Source organism: Pristiophorus japonicus, unplaced genomic scaffold, assembly GCF_044704955.1.
Source record: "Pristiophorus japonicus isolate sPriJap1 unplaced genomic scaffold, sPriJap1.hap1 HAP1_SCAFFOLD_587, whole genome shotgun sequence".
Taxonomy (NCBI): Eukaryota; Metazoa; Chordata; class Chondrichthyes; family Pristiophoridae; genus Pristiophorus; species Pristiophorus japonicus.
This window is the reverse complement of record NW_027254496.1, coordinates 21,917-42,136: the sequence shown is the minus strand read 5'-3', so window position 1 is coordinate 42,136 and position 20,220 is coordinate 21,917. Positions and strand designations below refer to the sequence as shown.

Below are 20,220 nucleotides of genomic sequence, written 5' to 3'. Positions count from 1 at the left end.
AGCGTCGGGGGGAGGGGGAGGGGAGCGTCAGGGGGAGGGGAGGGGAGCGTCGGGGGAGGGGGAGGGGAGCGTCGGGGGGAGGGGGAGGGGAGCGTCGGGGGGAGGGGGAGGGGAGCGTCGGGGGAGGGGGAGGGAGCGTCGGGGGAGGGGGAGGGGAGCGTCGGGGGGAGGGGGAGGGGAGCGTCGGGGGGAGGGGGAGGGGAGCGTCGGGGGGAGGGGGAGGGGAGCGCCGGGGGGAGGGGGAGGGGAGCGCCGGGGGGAGGGGGAGGGGAGCGCCGGGGGGAGGGGGAGGGGAGCGTCGGGGGGAGGGGGAGGGGAGCGTCGGGGGGAGGGGGAGGGGAGCGTCGGGGGAGGGGGAGGGGAGCGTCGGGGGGAAGGGGAGGGGAGCGTCGGGGAGAGGGGGAGGGGAGCGTCGGGGGGAGGGGGAGGGGAGCATCGGGGGGAGGGGGAGGGGAGCATCGGGGGGAGGCGGAGGGGGAGGGGGAGGGGAGCGTCGGGGGGAGGGGGAGGGGAGCGTCGGGGGGAGGGGGAGGGGGAGGGGGAGGGGAGCGTCGGGGGGAGGGGGAGGGGAGCTTCGGGGGGAACGTCGGGAGGAGGGGGAGAGGAGCGTCGGGGGGAGGGGGAGGGGAACGTCGGGGGGAGGGGGAGGGGGAGGGGAGCGTCGGGGGGAGGGGGAGGGGAGCGTCGGGGGGAGGGGGAGGGGAGCGTCGGGGGGAGGGGGAGGGGAGCGTCGGGGGGAGGGGGAGGGGAGCGTCGGGGGGAGGGGGAGGGGAGCGTCGGGGGGAGGGGGAGGGGAGCGTCGGGGGGAGGGGGAGGGGAGCGTCGGGGGGAGGGGGAGGGGAGCGTCGGGGGGAGGGGGAGGGGAGCGTCGGGGGAGGGGGAGGGGAGCGTCGGGGGAGGGGGAGGGGAGCGTCGGGGGGAGGGGGAGGGGAGCGTCGGGGGGAGGGGGAGGGGAGCGTCGGGGGGAGGGTGGGGAGGGAAGCGCCGGGGGGAGGGGGAGGGGAGCGTCGGGGGGAGGGGGAGGGGAGCGTCGGGGGGAGGGGGAGGGGAGCGTCGGGGGGAGGGGGAGGGGAGCAGGGGAGCGTCGGGGGGAGGGGGAGGGGGAGCGTCGGGGGGAGGGGGAGGGGGAGCGTCGGGGGGAGGGGGAGGGGAGCGTCGGGGGGGAGGGGGAGGGGAGCGTCGGGGGGAGGGGGAGGGGAGCGTCGGGGGGAGGGGGAGGGGAGCGTCGGGGGGAGGGGGAGGGGAGCGTCGGGGGAGGGGGAGGGGAGCGTCGGGGGGAAGGGGAGGGGAGCGTCGGGGAGAGGGGGAGGGGAGCGTCGGGGGGAGGGGAGGGGAGCATCGGGGGGAGGGGGAGGGGAGCATCGGGGGGAGGCGGAGGGGGAGGGGGAGGGGAGCGTCGGGGGAGGGGGAGGGGGAGGGGAGCGTCGGGGGGAGGGGGAGGGGGAGGGGGAGGGGAGCGTCGGGGGGAGGGGGAGGGGAGCTTCGGGGGGAACGTCGGGAGGAGGGGGAGAGGAGCGTCGGGGGGGAGGGGGAGGGGAGCGTCGGGGGGAGGGGGAGGGGAGCGTCGGGGGGAGGGGAGGGGAGCGTCGGGGGGAGGGGGAGGGGAGCGTCGGGGGGAGGGGGAGGGGAGCGTCGGGGGGAGGGGGAGGGGAGCGTCGGGGGGAGGGGGAGGGGAGCGTCGGGGGGAGGGGGAGGGGAGCGTCGGGGGGAGGGGGAGGGGAGCGTCGGGGGGAGGGGGAGGGGAGCGTCGGGGGGAGGGGGAGGGGAGCGTCGGGGGGAGGGGGAGGGGAGCGTCGGGGGGAGGGGGAGGGGAGCGTCGGGGGGAGGGGGAGGGGAGCGTCGGGGGGAGGGGGAGGGGAGCGTCGGGGGGAGGGGGAGGGGAGCGTCGGGGGGAGGGGGAGGGGAGCGTCGGGGGGAGGGGGAGGGGAGCGTCGGGGGGAGGGGGAGGGGAGCGTCGGGGGGAGGGGGAGGGGAGCGTCGGGGGGAGGGGGAGGGGAGCGTCGGGGGGAGGGGGAGGGGAGCGTCGGGGGGAGGGGAGGGGAGCGTCGGGGGGAGGGGGAGGGGAGCGTCGGGGGGAGGGGGAGGGGAGCGTCGGGGGGAGGGGGAGGGGAGCGTCGGGGGGAGGGGGAGGGGGAGCGTCGGGGGGAGGGGGAGGGGGAGCGTCGGGGGGAGGGGGAGGGGGAGCGTCGGGGGGAGGGGGAGGGGGAGCGTCGGGGGGAGGGGGAGGGGAGCGTCGGGGGGGAGGGGGAGGGGAGCGTCGGGGGGAGGGGGAGGGGAGCGTCGGGGGGGAGGGGGAGGGGAGCGTCGGGGGGGAGGGGGAGGGGAGCGTCGGGGGGGAGGGGGAGGGGAGCGTCGGGGGGGAGGGGGAGGGGAGCGTCGGGGGGGAGGGGGAGGGGAGCGTCGGGGGGGAGGGGGAGGGGAGCGTCGGGGGGGAGGGGGAGGGGAGCGTCGGGGGGGAGGGGGAGGGGAGCGTCGGGGGGGAGGGGGAGGGGAGCGTCGGGGGGGAGGGGGAGGGGAGCGTCGGGGGGGAGGGGGAGGGGAGCGTCGGGGGGGAGGGGGAGGGGAGCGTCGGGGGGGAGGGGAGGGGAGCGTCGGGGGGAGGGGGAGGGGAGCGTCGGGGGAGGGGGAGGGGAGCGTCGGGGGGAGGGGGAGGGGAGCGTCGGGGGGAGGGGGAGGGGAGCGTCGGGGGGAGGGGGAGGGGAGCGTCGGGGGGAGGGGGAGGGGAGCGTCGGGGGGAGGGGGAGGGGAGCGTCGGGGGGAGGGGGAGGGGAGCGTCGGGGGGAGGGGGAGGGGAGCGTCGGGGGGAGGGGGAGGGGAGCGTCGGGGGGAGGGGGAGGGGAGCGTCGGGGGGAGGGGGAGGGGAGCGTCGGGGGGAGGGGGAGGGGAGCGTCGGGGGGAGGGGGAGGGGAGCGTCGGGGGGAGGGGGAGGGGAGCGTCGGGGGGAGGGGGAGGGGAGCGTCGGGGGGAGGGGGAGGGGAGCGTCGGGGGGAGGGGGAGGGGAGCGTCGGGGGGAGGGGGAGGGGAGCGTCGGGGGGAGGGGGAGGGGAGCGTCGGGGGGAGGGGGAGGGGAGCGTCGGGGGGAGGGGGAGGGGAGCGTCGGGGGGAGGGGGAGGGGAGCGTCGGGGGGAGGGGGAGGGGAGCGTCGGGGGGAGGGGGAGGGGAGCGTCGGGGGGAGGGGGAGGGGAGCGTCGGGGGGGAGGGGGAGGGGAGCGTCGGGGGGAGGGGGAGGGGAGCGTCGGGGGGAGGGGGAGGGGAGCGTCGGGGGGAGGGGGAGGGGAGCGTCGGGGGGAGGGGGAGGGGAGCGTCGGGGGGAGGGGGAGGGGAGCGTCGGGGGGAGGGGGAGGGGAGCGTCGGGGGGAGGGGGAGGGGAGCGTCGGGGGGAGGGGGAGGGGAGCGTCGGGGGGAGGGGGAGGGGAGCGTCGGGTGGAGTGGGAGGGGAGCGTCGGGGGGGAGGGGGAGGGGAGCGTCGGGGGGAGGGGGAGGGGAGCGTCGGGGGGAGGGGGAGGGGAGCGTCGGGGGGAGGGGGAGGGGAGTGTCGGGGGGGGCCGAGGAAGACCGACTCCCGCTCACCCCCGCACCGACTCTCGCACACACACACACGGTGAGGCTGACCTTGATGTGTCAAGCCTCTGCTGCTCCAGTAGCCGTTGCTCCACCTCCCACGATGCTTTCTCTTCCTCAAACTTCTTCCTTTTCTCCTCGAGCTCCTTGTACTGAGCCTCCAGGTTCTTCTTCATCTGCTCATGTCGACGCTGCAGCTGCAGGGGCGGGGGGGGGGGGGGAGAGAATGAGAGTGAAGCACAGAGGTGGGCCGGCGGGGAGAGGCCAGGAGGGGCAGAGAGACCGGGAGGGGGAGGCACAGAGACCGGGAGAGAAACATAGAAAATAGGTGCAAGAGTAGGCCATTCAGCCCTTCTAGCCTGCACCGCCATTCAATGAGTTCATGCCTGAACATGCAACTTCAGTACGCCCTTCCTGCTTTCTCGCCATACCCCTTGATCCCCCTAGTAGTAAGGACTTCATCTAACTCCCTTTTGAATATATTTAGTGAATTGGCCTCAACTACTTTCTGTGGTAGAGAATTCCACAGGTTCACCACTCTCTGGGTGAAGAAGTTTCTCCTCATCTCGGTCCTAAATGGCTTACCCCTTATCCTTAGACTGTGACCCCTGGTTCTGGACTTCCCCAACATTGGGAACATTCTTCCTGCATCTAACCTGTCTAAACCCGTCAGAATTTTAAACATTTCTATGAAGTCCCCTCTCATTCTTCTGAATTCCAGTGAATACAAGCCCAGTTGATCCAGTCTTTCTTGATAGGTCAGTCCCACCATCCCAGGAATCAGTCTGGTGAATCTTCGCTGCACTCCCTCAATAGCAAGAATGTCCTTCCTCAAGTTAGGAGACCAAAACTGTACACAATACTCCAGGTGTGGCCTCACCAAGGCCCTGTACAACTGTAGCAACACCTCCCTGCCCCTGTACTCAAATCCCCTCGCTATGAAGGCCAACATGCCATTTGCTTTCTTAACCGCCTGCTGTACCTGCATGCCAACCTTCAATGACTGATGTACCATGACACCCAGGTCTCGTTGCACCTTTCCTTTTCCTAATCTGTCACCATTCAGATAATAGTCTGTCTCTCTGTTTTTACCACCAAAGTGGATAACATCACATTTATCCACATTATACTTCATCTGCCATTCATTTGCCCACTCACCTAACCTATCCAAGTCACTCTGCAGCCTCATAGCATCCTCCTCGCAGCTCACACTGCCACCCAACTTAGTGTCATCCGCAAATTTGGAGATACTACATTTAATCCCCTCGTCTAAATCATTAACTTACAATGTAAACAGCTGTGGCCCCAGCACAGAACCTTGCGGTACCCCACTAGTCACTGCCTACCATTCTGAAAAGTACCCATTTACTCCTACTCTTTGCTTCCTGTCTGACAACCAGTTCTCAATCCACGTCAGCACACTACCCCCAATCTCATGTGCTTTAACTTTGCACATTAATCTCTTGTGTGGGACCTTGTCGAAAGCCTTCTGAAAGTCCAAATATACCACATCAACTGGTTCTCCTTTGTCCACTTTACTGGAAACATCCTCAAAAAATTCCAGAAGATTTGTCAAGCATGATTTCCCTTTCACAAATCCATGCTGACTTGGACCTATCATGTCACCATTTTCCAAATGCGCTGCTATGACATCCTTAATAATTGATTCCATCATTTTACCCACTACTGAGGTCAGGCTGACCGGTCTATAATTCCCTGTTTTCTCTCTCCCTCCTTTTTTAAAAAGTGGGGTTACATTGGCTACCCTCCACTCCATAGGAACTGATCTAGAGTCAATGGAATGTTGGAAAATGACTGTCAATGCATCCGCTATTTCCAAGGCCACCTCCTTAAGTACTCTGGGATGCAGTCCATCAGTCCCTGGGGATTTATCGGCCTTCAATCCCATCAATTTCCCCAACACAATTTCCCGACTAATAAAGATTTCCCTCAGTTCCTCCTCCTTACTAGACCCTCTGACCCCTTTTATATCCGGAAGGTTGTTTGTGTCCTCCTTAGTGAATACCGAACCAAAGTACTTGTTCAATTGGTCTGCCATTTCTTTGTTCCCCGTTATGACTTCCCCTGATTCTGACTGCAGGGGACCTACGTTTGTCTTTACTAACCTTTTTCTCTTTACATACCTATAGAAACTTTTGCAATCCGCCTTAATGTTCCCTGCAAGCTTCTTCTCGTACTTCATTTTCCTTGCCCTAATCAAACCCTTTGTCCTCCTCTGCTGAGTTCTAAATTTCTCCCAGTCCCCGGGTTCGCTGCTATTTCTGGCCAATTTGTATGCCACTTTCTTGGCTTTAATACTATCCCTGATTTCCCTAGATAGCCACGGTTGAGCCACCTTCCCTTTTTTATTTTTATGCCAGACAGGAATGTACAATTGTTGTAATTCATCCATGCGGTCTCTAAATGTCTGCCATTGCCCATCCACAGTCAACCCCTTAAGTATAATTCGCCAATCTATCCTAGCCAATTCAAGCCTCATACCTTCAAAGTTACCCTTTTTTAAGTTCTGGACCATGGTCTCTGAATTAACTGTTTCATTCTCCATCCTAATGCAGAATTCCACCATATTATGGTCACTCTTCCCCAAGGGGCCTCGCACAATGAGATTGCTAATTAATCCTCTCTCATTACACAACACCCAGTCTAAGATGGCCTCCCCCCTAGTTGGTTCCTCGACATATTGGTCTAAAAAACCATCCCTTATGCACTCCAGGAAATCCTCCTCCACCGTATTGCTTCCAGTTTGGCTAGCCCAATCTATGTGCATATTGAAGTGACCCATTATAACTGCTGCACCTTTATTGCATGCACCCCTAATTTCCTGTTTGATGCCCTCCCCAACATCACTACTACTGTTTGGAGGTCTGTACACAACTCCCATTAACGTTTTTTGCCCTTTGGTGTTCTGCAGCTCTACCCATATAGATTCCACAGCATCCAAGCTAATGTCTTTCCTAACTATTGCATTAATCTCCTCTTTCACCACCTCCTTTTCCTTTTATTCTATCCTTCCTGAATGTTGAGTTCCCAGCCCTGATCATCCTGGAGCCACGTCTCCGTAATCCCAATCACATCATATTTGTTAGCATCTATTTGCACAGTTAATTCATCCACCTTATTGCGGATACTCCTTGCATTAAGACACAAAGCCTTCAGGCTTGTTTTTTTAACACCCTTTGTCCTTTTAGATTTTTGCTGTCCAGTGGCCCTTTTTGTTCTTTGTCTTGGGTTTCTCTGCCCTCCACTTTTCCTCATCTCCTTTCTGTCTTTTGCTTTTGTCTCCCTCTGTCTCCCTGCATTGGTTCCCATCCCCCTGCCATATTAGTTTAACTCCTCCCCAACAGCACTAGCCCTAGGACATTGGTTCCGGTCCTGCCCAGGTGCAGACCGTCCGGTTTGTACTGGTCCCACCTCCCCCAGAACTGGTTCCAATGCCCCAGGAATTTGAATCCCTCCCTGCTGCACCACTGCTCAAGCCACGTATTCATCTGCGCTATCCTGCGATTCCTACTCTGACTAGCACGTGGCACTGGTAGCAATCCCGAGATTACTACTTTTGAGGTCCTACTTTTTAATTTAGCTCCTAGCTCCTTAAATTCGTTTCGTAGGACCTCATCCCTTTTTTTTAAACCTATGTCGTTGGTACCAATGTGCACCACGACAACTGGCTGTTCTCCCTCCCATTTCAGAATGTCCTGCACCCACTCCGAGACATCCTTGACCCTTGCACCAGGGAGGCAACATACCATCCTGGAGTCTCGGTTGCGGCCGCAGAGAGAGGGAGGGGGGGCGGCACAGAGACCGGAAGAGAGAGGGGAGGGGGGGGCACAGAGACCGGGAGAGAGGGGGGGGGGCCACAGAGACCAGGAGGGGGGGGGGGCACAGAGACCGGGAGAGAAAGGGGGGGGCACAGAGACCGAGGGGGGGCACAGAGACCGAGGGGGGGGGGCACAGAGACCGGGAGGGGGGGGGGGGCGCACAGAGAGCGAGGGGGGGGGGGGGGGGGGAGAGAATGACGACTGAGGGACCGGGGGTTGGGGGGGGCACACAGATTGGGGGGGAGGGGCAGAGACCGAGGGGGGGAAGATGATGACTGAGGGACCGGGGGGGGGGGGGAGGGACCAGGGGTTGGGGGGGAGGGTGGGAACAGTTGCAATTTGCTGCAGTACCTCGTTCTCCGAGTCCTTCAGTTTCTGTTTCTTCTCTTTGAGTTTCAGCTCGAAGACCTGCTCCATCTCCATCTCCATCTTCTTCATCTTGGCCACATGCTCCCGTCGCTCCTCCTCCATCTCAGCCAATGGGCTCCTGCCATTAAACACGGCACATTACCTCAACACACACACACGGAAACCCATTAGCAATCCACACTAAACACTCACTACATTCCAGGGGCAAGGGGACGGCAATTACACCTCAACCTAAATGGCAGACACAAAGGCAATCGCTGCACTTGCTGAACAACACAGCATAGCCACGTCCCCATCAAACACTCCCAGCGCAGGTACAGTGGGTTAGATACAGAGTAAAGCTCCCTCTGCACTGTCCTATGTGTGTCCTCTGATGCCCCAATTCCTGTTTAGCACAGCAAATAGCAAAGGTACATTTTGTGTGGCATTTGTGCAGTGGGCCGAGTGAGGTCAGTGTAGGATGTTTGCCTCACCAAGGACTGACCTGCTGAGGGGGCTCTTTGTCTTACTGGCATCGATCCCGTTGCCAGTCACTGCCGCCAGCTTCCGACTCCGGTAGTTCTCATACAGGATGTTGTTGGTGATGTCCTTCAGATCCTGCATGTGTGTCCTGCAATAAAAGCAACAAATTACATCAGTCCAAGCATCAGACATTCCCGATCACCATCCCGGGAACACCGCACATTCCCGATAACCATCCCGAGAACACCGCACATTCCCACATCCTGAGAACGGCGCACATTCACGATCACCGTCCCGGGAACGGCGCACATTCACGATCACCGTCCCGGAAACGGCGGACATTCCCACATCCTGGGAACGCCGCACATTCCCATATCCCTGGAATGCCGTACATTCCCACATCCCGGGAACGCCACACATTCCCGATCACCATCCTGGAAACGCCGCACATTCCTGATCACCATCCCGGGAACGCCGCACATTCCCGATCACCATCCCGGGAACACCGCACATTCCCGATCACCATCTCTGGATACGCTGCTCATTCCCACAATTTGATTGCATTTTTTAAGGAGGTACCAGGAGGATCGATGAGGGTAGTGGATTTTAGCAAGGCTTTTGATAAGGTCCCACATGGCAGACTGGTCACAAAAGTAAAAGCCCTTGGGATCCAGGACAAAGTGGCAAGTTGGATCCAAAATTGTCTCAGAGGCAGGAAGCAAAGGGTAATGGGTGTGTTTGTGACTGGAAGGCTATATCCAGTGGGTTTCCACAGGGCTCAGTGCTGGGTCCCTTGCTTTTTGTGGTATATATCAATGACCTGGACTTAAATGTAAGAAGTTTGCAGATGACACTAAAATAGTCTGTGTGGTTGATAATGAAGAAGAAAGCTGTGGACTGCAGGAAAATATCAATGAACTGGTCAGGTGGGCAGAACAGTGGCAAATGGAATTCAATCCAGAGAGGTGTGAGGTAATGCATCTGGGGAGGTGTAACAAGGCACGTGAATACACATTGGGCCTGAAATTGGTCATTACAGAAGGTGTGCCCATTTCTCGGCAGTATGGCAGTGGTATGCAGCGGGCAGTCGGTAAGATCGATCCAGATTGACTTTCTTGTTGATGGACGGTGCAGCAGTGCATTGCGCATGCGCAGTTTTTTTCTAGTTTTTTTTCAGAGAAGCTTTTTACCCACGATTTTGGGAGAAGGATGGGAGGTTGAGGGCGCCCGCCTTCGACAAGATGGAGTTACCTGCCCTTCTGGAGAATATTACGGAGAGAAACTGCGAGCTAACGAAGGGTGGTCGTGGAAAGTCTCTCCCCCCCCCCCGCCCCCCCAAAGGTGTACAACAGAATATGGGGCGAGATCGGGGAGGCTGTGTCCTCCACAAGTACAATGGTACGCACCGGGGAAAGGTGCTGTAAGAGGTGGAATAATCTGGTGAGGGTTGCAAGAGTAAGTCATGATTTTATTTATGCATCCCCTACGTGCCGTGTAAATGTAAGTTCTGTGTCAGATGGATGATGTTATTTATCTTAAGGTTACGGCGATGTATTTGTGCTTTCAGGCAATGACAAGAGGATCAACACAGTGTTTTGATGTGTGTGTGTGTGTGTGTGTGTGTGTGTGTAAATCTGTGTGTCTGCAATGTTAAATGGATTGAAGATTTTTACTTTCATTTCCTTCACTTTCTGCAGAAGATGACATCTGCAATAGCAGTGGGCCAGCGGTGTACGGGGAGAGGACCCACAACCCAAGAGCCAGAGAGAAATAGAGAGCCGTGCCTTGTCGCTGGTCGGGAATAGAAACCGTGCCACCACGGCATTGGAGCTGACCCACTCACAGGATGGTCAGTTCAATACAATCCCCAGTCTGTGTTGCGGTCCCGTCATGCCAGTAACGTTGGCCTCATGTGATGTACTGCAATGTTGGGGGCATGTAACGCAATGCATAGATGTATATTGTCTGTCTGCAATATGTAATGCAGCAGTGGTGGACATTGGCAAAACTGCGCTGTCATTCTACTATGTACTCATGTAACCCTGACCCACGGTCTGATCACCGGGATGGAGCGAATCGCCGACTCTGTCGATGCCATGCTGCAATCAATGGGATCGGGACATGGCGTGGAACCTCCCCGCCTGCAACAACAGCAACAGCACTGGGGATGCACTGCTGCACGGCAGCTTGGTACCACCACAGGGAGGTCCGGGCTCAGAGGCAGTGGCAAGGGGAAGGGCAGGAGTAAGAAAGTCCCAAGGGTGGTGGAGCACGCGGTCGAGGTTGCGGACAGTAAAAGGTGCTTTGTTGTAGTTGCTCATTTAATAATTGAAGTTTGATTTTAAAAGTTTATTCAAGTTGTTAAAGTTGTTTTATAGTTATAAAGTTTTACAAAGTTTAAAAATTTCTGTATATTTTTTACATAAACATTTGAATTGAATTTAAGCACTCTCTTGTACAGTGTCAAATTTTTGGAGTAACAGTCATCAGGGTCCCAAAACGCAGCTCTCCACATTCAAGCAAAGTGTTCATTTATGAGCTGCTGATGTAACAATTTTGCAGTGGCACACGCTCCACGTGCCCTCCGCTGTGGTGTTGGGGGGTGGTGCCACGGGTTCATCTGGAAGCTCCTCCTCATCCACCACACCCCGCCTCGCCTCCCCCCCCCACCTCATTTTTCTCCTCTTCCTCCTCCATCTCCTGCACTCTCTCTCAGGTGGTCCTGCAGTCCCCTGTGGCAATCCCTGTCCCCACATGATTGCTAAATGATGCAACATGCAGCACACCTCTGTGAACTGAGCAACCTGCTCAGGGTAGTACTGCAGCCTGCCTCCCGAGTGGGCCAAGCAGCGAAAGCGCTGCTTCAGCACTCCCATTGTCTGTTACGTGTGGCTATATGGCTCTTATTATATCATTGCTCGACTTCTGTCTGAGGGTCCCACAGGGGGTCAAGTGCCAGGTGACGAGGCCATACCCTTTGTGCCCCAACATCCAGCATTGACCTTGTGGCTCAGACTTCAACAGGCCAGACACAATGCTCTCACGCAAGATGTGCGCATCATGGATGCTCCCTGGAAAGTTGCCATTCACTACCATTATACACTGTGTATGGTCACAGACCAGCTGCACGTTGAGGGAGTGGAATCCCTTACAGTTTCGGTACACCTCCGCCTCCTGTAATGGTGCTCGCAGGGCAAATATGGTACAGTCAACAGCACGCTACACCTTGGGGAAGCCGGCAATACGTGCAAATCCCAAAGCCCTCTCACTCTGTGCCTCCCTGGTCATTGGGAAGTTTAAAAATTCCATCCGGCGTGCATACAGTGCTTCGGTTACCTGACAAATGCAGCATATGTCCCCAGCCGATGCCTGAAAAGAGCCACATACATAAAAGGAAAGTGCCGCAGTCACCTTCACCTCCACAGAGAGTGCAGTAATGATGGTGGTACTGGGCTGCAAGTCTGCCTTAACGAGCTGCCAAATCTCAGTGATCACCTCTTTTCGGAAGCGCAGCCTGTCGATCAGTCAGGTCCAAGTATGAGCACTTCTCCCTGAAAATCCTTTGGGGGTAAGGCCTCCTTCTCCTCCTCAGTCTGCGACCTCCTCCATTACCCTGACAACTCTGCTCAATAAACCTCCTCCCATCTGGATCCTGCATTAGACAGGTAGTCAGCAATACAGGCTGAGATAGTACAGGCCCCATTCTTTTTAAATCTCCAGAAAATTTTTCAATGAAAAAAAAACTAAAAGTGCCTTTGATCTTAATAAGTTACTCAGTATCAATAAAAGCACCTTTCCCACTGTAACTCACATGGTAACTCGCACGGTAAAGTCCCTGCTCACCCCAGAAATAGAGGTGCTGCTTTAGCTGACTATTCCCAATTTCAAAATGGCAGCTGCGAGCACTACCGCCCATTCCCGACCACTTACCATCGCGTAAAAACACCTTCTCCAGGACGGTGGTATGTCGGCGGTATGTGATGAAACGTGCACTTGGTGGGCGGTCTGCAGGCGGTTCTCCACGGCGGACGGTGTGCATACCGCTCGCCTGTATGCCAATGTTGAAACTCCTGCCGAGCGGTATGTCAGCGGTTTTTCACCAACATTTCATTTTGGGCGATAAGCTGGAGGTAGTGGGTAATATGTTGATGAATTTCGGGCCTATTAAATGGTAGGACACTGAGATGTGTAGAGGAACAAAGGGACCTTGGAGTTCAGGTCCACAGATCCCTGAAGGTAGCAGGCCTGGTAGATAAGGTGGTTAAGAAGGCATACGGAATACTTGCCTTTATTAGTCGAGGCATGGAATACAAGAGCTGGGAGGTTATGCTTGAATTGTATAACACACTGGTTAGGCCACAGCTGGAGTACTGCGTGCAGTTCTGGTCACCACATTACAGGAAGGATGTGATTGCACTGGAGAGGGTAGAGAGGAGAATTACAAGAATGTTGCCTGTACTGGAGAATTTTGGCTATGAGGAAAGATTGGAGATGCTGGGTTTGTTTTCTTTGGAACAGGGGAGGCTGAGGGGAGACCTGATTGAGGTGTATAAAATTATAAGGGGCCTGGATAGAGTGGATAGGAAGGACCTGTTTCCCTCAGCAGAGGGGGCAACAACCAGGGGGCATAGATTTAAAATAATTGGGGGGAGGTAGAGGGGATTTGAGGGGAAATGTCTTCACCCAGAGGGCGGTGGGGGTCTGGAACTCACTGCCTGAAAGGGTGGTAGAGGCAGGAACCCTCATCACATTTAAGAAGTACCTGGATGTACATTTGAAGTGCCGTAACCTACAGGGCTACGGACCGAGAGCTGGAAAGTGGGATTAGGCTAGCCAGCTGTTGGTCGGCTGTATTGTAAATGTCCATGATTCTATGAACACCCCAGGAATACTGCACATTCCTGCAGATAGAAACAGCTTAGACTGAGATGAAACAATCGGCAGTGCTCATTGTCCAACAATGAAAGGCTTTACCTGATTAACAAGTTTCGTAGAATGGAGAAGTCACAGTGCTCTCCATTTTCAACTGGAAAAGAATGAGAAGAAAACAGAATCAGTTAACAACCGCCGCACATGGATATCTTCAGCATTCAGACACAGTGCGTTCTCTGCCAATGATACACAGACAGCCCGAGGTTGTTTATTAACTTATCTATAACAGAGTAACATTGATATACACACTCTGGGCACTGGGTATACTGGGATATAACACGCTCTGGGTATAGATGTAACACTGATATACACGCTCTAGGCACTGGGTATACTGGGATACAACACTGATATACACGCTCTGGGTAGTGAGTATACTGGGATATAACACTGATTACATGCCCTGGATATTGATGTAACATTGATATACACGCTCTGGGTACTGATGTAACACTGATATACACGCTCTGGGTACTGGGTATACTGGGATATAACACTGATACACACGCTCTGGGTACTGGGTATACTGGGATATAACACTGATGTACACGCTCTGGGTACTGTGTATACTGGGATATAACACAAACGTAATCCAGATTATTAATCCTTTGTCTCTACAATTTATATCTGTATTTCCTGTTCTGGATTCTGAAATCGAAGCATTGATTAACCGGGAGCCAGTGTAGGTCAGTGAGCACAGTGAGCGGGACTCGGTGCGAGTTAGGACACGGGACACAGGGTGTGATGGGTGAGCGGGACTCGGTGCGAGTTAGGACACGGGACACAGGGGATGATGGGTGAGTGGGACTCGGTGCTAGTTAGGACATGGGACACAGGGGGTGATGGGTGAGCGGGACTTGGTGCGAGTTAGGACACGGGGCAGTGAGCACAGGGGGTGATGAGTGAGCAGGACTCGATGAAAGTTAGGACACGGGGCAGTGAGTGAGCAGAACTCGGTGCAAGTTAGGACACGGGGCAGTGAGCACAGGGGGTGATGGGTGAGCGGGACTTGGTGCGAGTTAGGACATGGGTCAGCGAGCACAGGGGTTAATGGCCGAGCGGGACTCGTTGTGAGTTAGGACACGGGGCAGTGAGCACAGGGGGTGATGGGTGCGCGGGACTGGGTGAGAGTTAGGACACGGGGCAGTGAGCACAGGGGGTGATGGGTGAGCGGGACTCGGTGCGAGTTAGGACACGGGGCACAGGGGGTGATGGGGGCGCGGGACTCGGTGCGAGTTAAGACACGGGGCAGTGAGCACAGAGGGTGATGGTGAGCGGGACTCGGTGCGAGTTAGGACACGAGCTGCTGAGTTTTGGATCATTTCTAGTTTATGTAGGGTAGAATGTGGGAGGCCAGCCAGGATTGCGTTGGAATAGTCAAGTCTAGAGGTAACAAAGCAATGGATGAGGACTTCAGCAGCAGATGAGCTGAGGCAGGGGTGGAGTTGGGCGATGTTATGGAGGTGGAAATAGGTGGTCTTGTATGGTCAGTAGCTCATCTCAGGGTCAAACAGTCTGGTTCAGCCTTAGACAGTGACCAGTGAGAAGTGTCTCAGGAACAGAGTTTGTGGCAGGGACCGAAGACAATGGCTTTGGTCTTCCCAATATTTAATTGGAGAAAGTTTCTGCTCATCCAGAACTGGATGTGGGAGAAGGAGTGTAACAGGTCAGAGCCCTTGGAGGGGTTGAGAGAAGTGGGGGTGAGGTAGAGCTGGGTACGTCAGCGTACATGTGGAAACTGACTCTGTTTTCGGATGATGTCGCCGAGGGGCAGCATGTAGATGAGAAATAGGAGGGGCCAAGGACAGACCCTGGGGGTACACCAGAGGGAACGATGCGGGGGTGGGAAGAGAAGCCGTTGCAGGTGATTCTCTGACTACGATTAGATGGATAAGAATAGAACCAGGCGAATGCAGTCCCACCCAGCTGGACGGTGGTGGAGAGGTGTTGGAGGTGGATGGAGTGGTGAACCATGTCAAGGGCTGCAGACAGGTCGAGGAGGACGAGGAGGGATAGTTTACCTTTGTCACACTCACATAGGATGTCATTTGTGACTTTGATGAGGGCTGTTTTAGGGCTGTTTCAGTGCTGTGGCCGGGCAGAAATCTGTTTGGAGAGGTTTAAACATGGAGTTGTAGAAAAGATGGGCATAGATTTAGGGGGTGACAACATGTTCAAGGGCTTTGGAGAGGAAAGGGAGGTTGGAGATGGGACGGTAGTTTGCAAGGACAGAGAGGGTAAGGATGGATCGTTTGAGGATGATGGCAGATTTGAAGGGGAGTGGGACAGTACCCGAGGAGAAGGGTTAACTATATCAGCTAACATGGGGGCCAGGAAGAGAAGTTGGGTAGTCAGCAGTTTAATGGGAATAGGGTTTAGTGGGAATAGGGTAGAGGGAGCAGGAGGTGGGTTTTATGGATAAGATAAGGTCGGCAAGACCATGAGGGGAGATTGGAGAGAAACTGGAGAAAGATATGAGTTCAGAGCTAGGGCAGGGGGGAACCTTAGAGGGAGTTTAGCTTGGTGGGCTAGGGGAAGGAAGGGACAGCAAGAAAGAAAGACTTGCATTTATATAGCGCCTTTCAAGACCTCAAGAGGTCCCAAATAGCTTTACAGCCAATGAAGAACTTTGAAGTGTAGTCACTGTTGGCAGTGATAGTCAATATGTGCAGAGGCGAGGTAGCTGATGGTCTCCATTTGAGTGATAAAGTTGTCCATGAGCTCCATTTGATGGAGGCGAGGGTGGAGGAGGCAGGGGAGAGGGGTTTAAGAAAATGGTTTGTTGTGTAGAGGAGAAGCTGGTGATTATCTTTACATTCCAGGATGATTCTGGAATAGTGAACAGTTTTGGTAGACGGGAGCGGTGCTTTATATGGACCGGCCAGATCTGGCAGTGAATGGCAAAACCTGTGGTCCGCCATAAATGTTCAAGTCTGCATCCCTGGGACTTAAGGGAACGGAGATCAGGGCAGTACCGGGAGAACGGCCAGCATGGGAGAGAGTAATGGTTTTAATGGGTACCAGGGCATCAAAGGTGGTGGTGGGGGAGTGGTTGGGCAGGTAGCAGCAGCTGCAGAAATGTCATGATGAATGGAAGGCCAAAGACCAGAGAGTTGGAAATTTGAAAGTGCAGTTGTAAGTGACATGGAGCAGAATGTTTTCAGGGGTGGATGCAGAAGGAAGTGGGCGGACAGGGGGAAGGGGAAAGGGGGGGGGGGCGCGGAGAAGCGGAGAGGGGGAAGGGGGGCGGAGAGGGGGAAGGGGGGCGGAGAGGGGGAAGGGGGGCGGAGAGGGGGAAGGGGGGCGGAGAGGGGGAAGGGGGGCGGAGAGGGGGAAGGGGGGCGGAGAGGGGGAAGGGGGGCGGAGAGGGGGAAGGGGGGCGGAGAGGGGGAAGGGGGGCGGAGAGGGGGAAGGGGGGCGGAGAGGGGGAAGGGGGGCGGAGAGGGGGAAGGGGGGCGGAGAGGGGGAAGGGGGGCGGAGAGGGGGAAGGGGGGCGGAGAGGGGGAAGGGGGGCGGAGAGGGGGAAGGGGGGCGGAGAGGGGGAAGGGGGGCGGAGAGGGGGAAGGGGGGCGGAGAGGGGGAAGGGGGGCGGAGAGGGGGAAGGGGGGCGGAGAGGGGGAAGGGGGGCGGAGAGGGGGAAGGGGGGCGGAGAGGGGGAAGGGGGGCGGAGAGGGGGCGGAGAGGTAATCAGAGATGGCCTTATACAGATAAGCCATGCGAGATGGCAAGGTCGAGGAGGTGTCTGCGGAAACGGGGAGTGTGGTTTATATGGAGGGAGGATTGGGCAGCAGTGAACTCAGGAGAGAGAGCATAAGGGGTTGAGATGAAGGTTGGAAGAAGAACGAGAAGTCACTCGGTGCAGAGGCTGAGGGAGAAGTCCAGTAACAATATCTCGGTGAGGTGTGGTACTTGGGAGGCAGTAAAGAAAAAGGATGTGAGGGGTGAAACAAGATGAGATGCTGTGAGGAGGAGGAAGGCCAGACCGAGCCGTGATTTGATGACGAGAGCTACACTGTCACCTCGGCTGTTTGGGTGGGGCAAGTGGTAGAAGGTATAGCCAGGTAGGTAGGCTTCTTTAAGGGAACGTGTTATCATCCATTAACCAGGTTTCCATCAAAGCCATGTCATCGATGCGATCGTACACAATAAGCTTATGGATTGAAAGATCCTTGCTCTTAAGTGAACGGACGTTGTGGAGGGAGATGTGGAGAGGGGCGGTGATAGTTGATCCACTGGCAGGAGTGACAGGGCCAGCATTGGGAGGGCAAGTGGGGAGGGAGGGGAGTGGGGAGGGAGGGGAGCGGGGAGCGGGGAGGGAGTGGAGTGCCGAGGGAGTGGAGTGCCGAGGGAGTGGAGTGCCGAGGGAGTGGAGTGCCGAGGGAGTGGGGAGGGAGGGGAGTGCCGAGGGAGTGGGGAGGGAGGGGAGCGGGGTGGCTGGGAGTGGGAAGTGCCGAGGGCGGGGAGAGGGGAGGGAGGGGAGTGGGGAGGGAGGGGAGCAGGGTGGCTGGGAGCAGGGTGGCTGGGAGCAGGGTGGCTGGGAGCAGGGTGGCTGGGAGCAGGGCGAGATTAGCTAGCACTGGGCACACTGGGCGAGAAGCTCGGGCGGAGGGTCGGATGGGTCAGTTGGAAGGAGGCAGAGATGGGCGCCTTGATGGGAACGTGCAGGGTTTGCTAAGAGGGAGTCAAGCCTGTGACTGTGGCAGGGGAGTGGGGAGGGTGTGGAGTGTGAAGGGTTGGGGTAGGGGAGAGCGGAGTACCCGAGAGGGCAGAAATGAAAGGAGGCACGATGACAGGAGAGTAAAGATGTAGGAGAGGGTAAAGAGACAAGAAAAATAAGAGTAAAAAGGGAAGTAGAAATGATGGGCTTGTCAAAACACACAGGGGAATGGACAGAGGCAGGTTATACAGGCGGGGCAAGGTTAAGATCCATATATCCTGCTGTACATGCTGGTAATAAAGGTCAATAGAGAGGAAACAATCAGGAGAGAGTCCAGAGTAAATGTCAGAGATCCCGTGGTCGGATAAAGTTGATGTAGATTGGGTGGTGTCACTTGGGGCATTGACAAACTGATGTCCAGGTTCGGAGACAGGCAGGGAGTGCCCGAGTCCAAAAGCTATTTGATGGTAGAGTATTTCAGGGGGAATGTAGAGTGAAGAGGTGTGCAGGATCGATCACAGGGAAGAAAAAGGGTGACACATCACCTCAATAATGCCCACTCAGGAGATAACCTCCACTGGCTCAGGCCGGGCCTCCGGCCCTCTGGCTCCAGGCCGGGCCTCTGGATCCCAAGAGGCTTTTACACAGAATGATGGTGGAAAGCATGAATACAGAAGCTGAAATAAACAGAAGTTTTACCTTCCGCCACTCCCCACGGATATTGACGACCTCTAACCTTTTTCCCACTGACCTCAAACACAAGGTTACTTCCGACAACAGCCAGTGGCACACGATCCTGGGGAGAGAAGAGATCATCATTAGTCTCAATCATCACCAGGTAACAGCAGACGCCACACCCAGATCAGGGCATAACAGCAAGAGGAGGGAGTGGGTGCTCTCATCATAGTGAGTGTAGAGCCCTGTGTCCAGTCCTGGTCAGTCCCACCCTGAACCCTGTGTCCAGTCCTGGTCAGTCCCACCCTGAACCCTGTGTCCAGTCCTGGTCAGTCCCACCCTGAACCCTGTGTCCAGTCCTGGTCAATCCCACCCTGAACCCTGTGTCCAGTCCTGATCAGTCCCACCCTGAACCCTGTGTCCAGTCCTGGTCAGTCCCACCCTGAACCCTGTGTCCAGTCCTGGTCAGTCCCACCCTGAACCCTGTGTCCAGTCCTGGTCAGTCCCACCCTGAGCCCTGTGTCCAGTCCTGGTCAGTCCCACCCTGAGCCCCGTGTCCAGTCCTGGTCAGTCCCACCCTGAACCCTATGTCCAGTCCTGGTCAGTCCCACCCTGAACCCTGTGTCCAGTCCTGGTCAGTCCCACCCTGAACCCTGTGTCCAGTCCTGGTCAATCCCACCCTGAACCCTGTGTCCAGTCCTGATCAGTCCCACCCTGAGCCCCGAGTCACTGTACTACATAAGAAGTGTAAGAGAGATAAACTAGGAACTTATAGACCTGTGTGTTGAACGTCTGTTGTGGGGAAGTTACTAGAATCTGTTTTGGGGACAAAGTAACGAAGCATTTGGAGAAACATGAGCTTATCAGAGAGAGTCAGCATGGATTAGTAAAGGGCAGGTCATGCCGAAAGAACCAAGTTGAATCCTTTGAGCAAGTAACTAATGTTCGGGGGAGTCGATGGATGCTATTTGTATGAACTTCCAGAAGGCATTTGACCTGGCAAGCAGAATCACAGAATGGTTACAGCATACGAGGCCATTCAGCCCGTCGAGCCTGTACCACCTCAGCCAATCCCACTCCGCCGCCCTTCCACATAGCCGTGTCATTTTTTTTACTTCAGGTACTTATCCATTTCCCTTTTGAAAGCTGCGATCGAGTCTGCCTCCACCACCCTCTCAAGCAGCTGGAAATCGGCAGGCTGGGGCCATTAAAGGGAGCAGCGCATGCTGCTGCAGGAGGGCAACGGCTGACTGCAGGGTGAGCAGGTACAGAAGGAGTGGCGAGGTCGGGGTGAAGGAGCGGCAAGAGTTCATAAGAGGGATGAGATTTCGGGGCCCGGGCGGGGGGGAGCGAGAGATGGGGCCCAGGAGAGGCGAGGGCCCAGGGGCAGCATGGACCAGCCCACACTGCGATATGTGTGCGCACTAGGTCTGTGCAGCAGAGCAGGTCTCCAGTCGTCCTGGTTAACCCTTGCCACTGGACCAAGACCTCGCTCTGTCAAGCCCATGTGGTGGCTGGTGTGCAACAGTCACCACATGTTAAAAAATCCACGCACAGGCATCTTCCACCCTTCAGTATGTAGTTCAGGGACTGGAATATTAGGTTCTTCATTGAAACACCTGTGAACTCATCCTTTTTCGGCGTGGAAGCAAGTCATCCTCGACACGGGGTACGGCCTATGATGCTTCAGGCAGTACAGTTCAGATCCCAATCACTCGCTGTGTGAAT

The 20,220-nt window shown here is 57.0% G+C and overlaps 1 protein-coding gene across 1 annotated transcript in view; it reads right to left on the bottom strand.

Annotated features, from left to right (window-relative positions):
• Positions 1–3,566: 3,566 nt before the first annotated feature.
• Positions 3,567–20,220, bottom strand: part of LOC139255164 (septin-7-like) — a gene marked incomplete at its 5' end in the record, with an annotated part of 33,389 nt that continues 16,735 nt past the window's right edge. The window contains 5 exons of the mRNA XM_070873878.1: positions 3,567–3,758; positions 7,752–7,887; positions 8,254–8,379; positions 13,206–13,257; positions 18,517–18,613. Coding sequence (XP_070729979.1) covers positions 3,567–3,758; positions 7,752–7,887; positions 8,254–8,379; positions 13,206–13,257; positions 18,517–18,613 — 603 coding nt within the window. The remainder of the gene's footprint in view (positions 3,759–7,751; positions 7,888–8,253; positions 8,380–13,205; positions 13,258–18,516; positions 18,614–20,220) is intronic.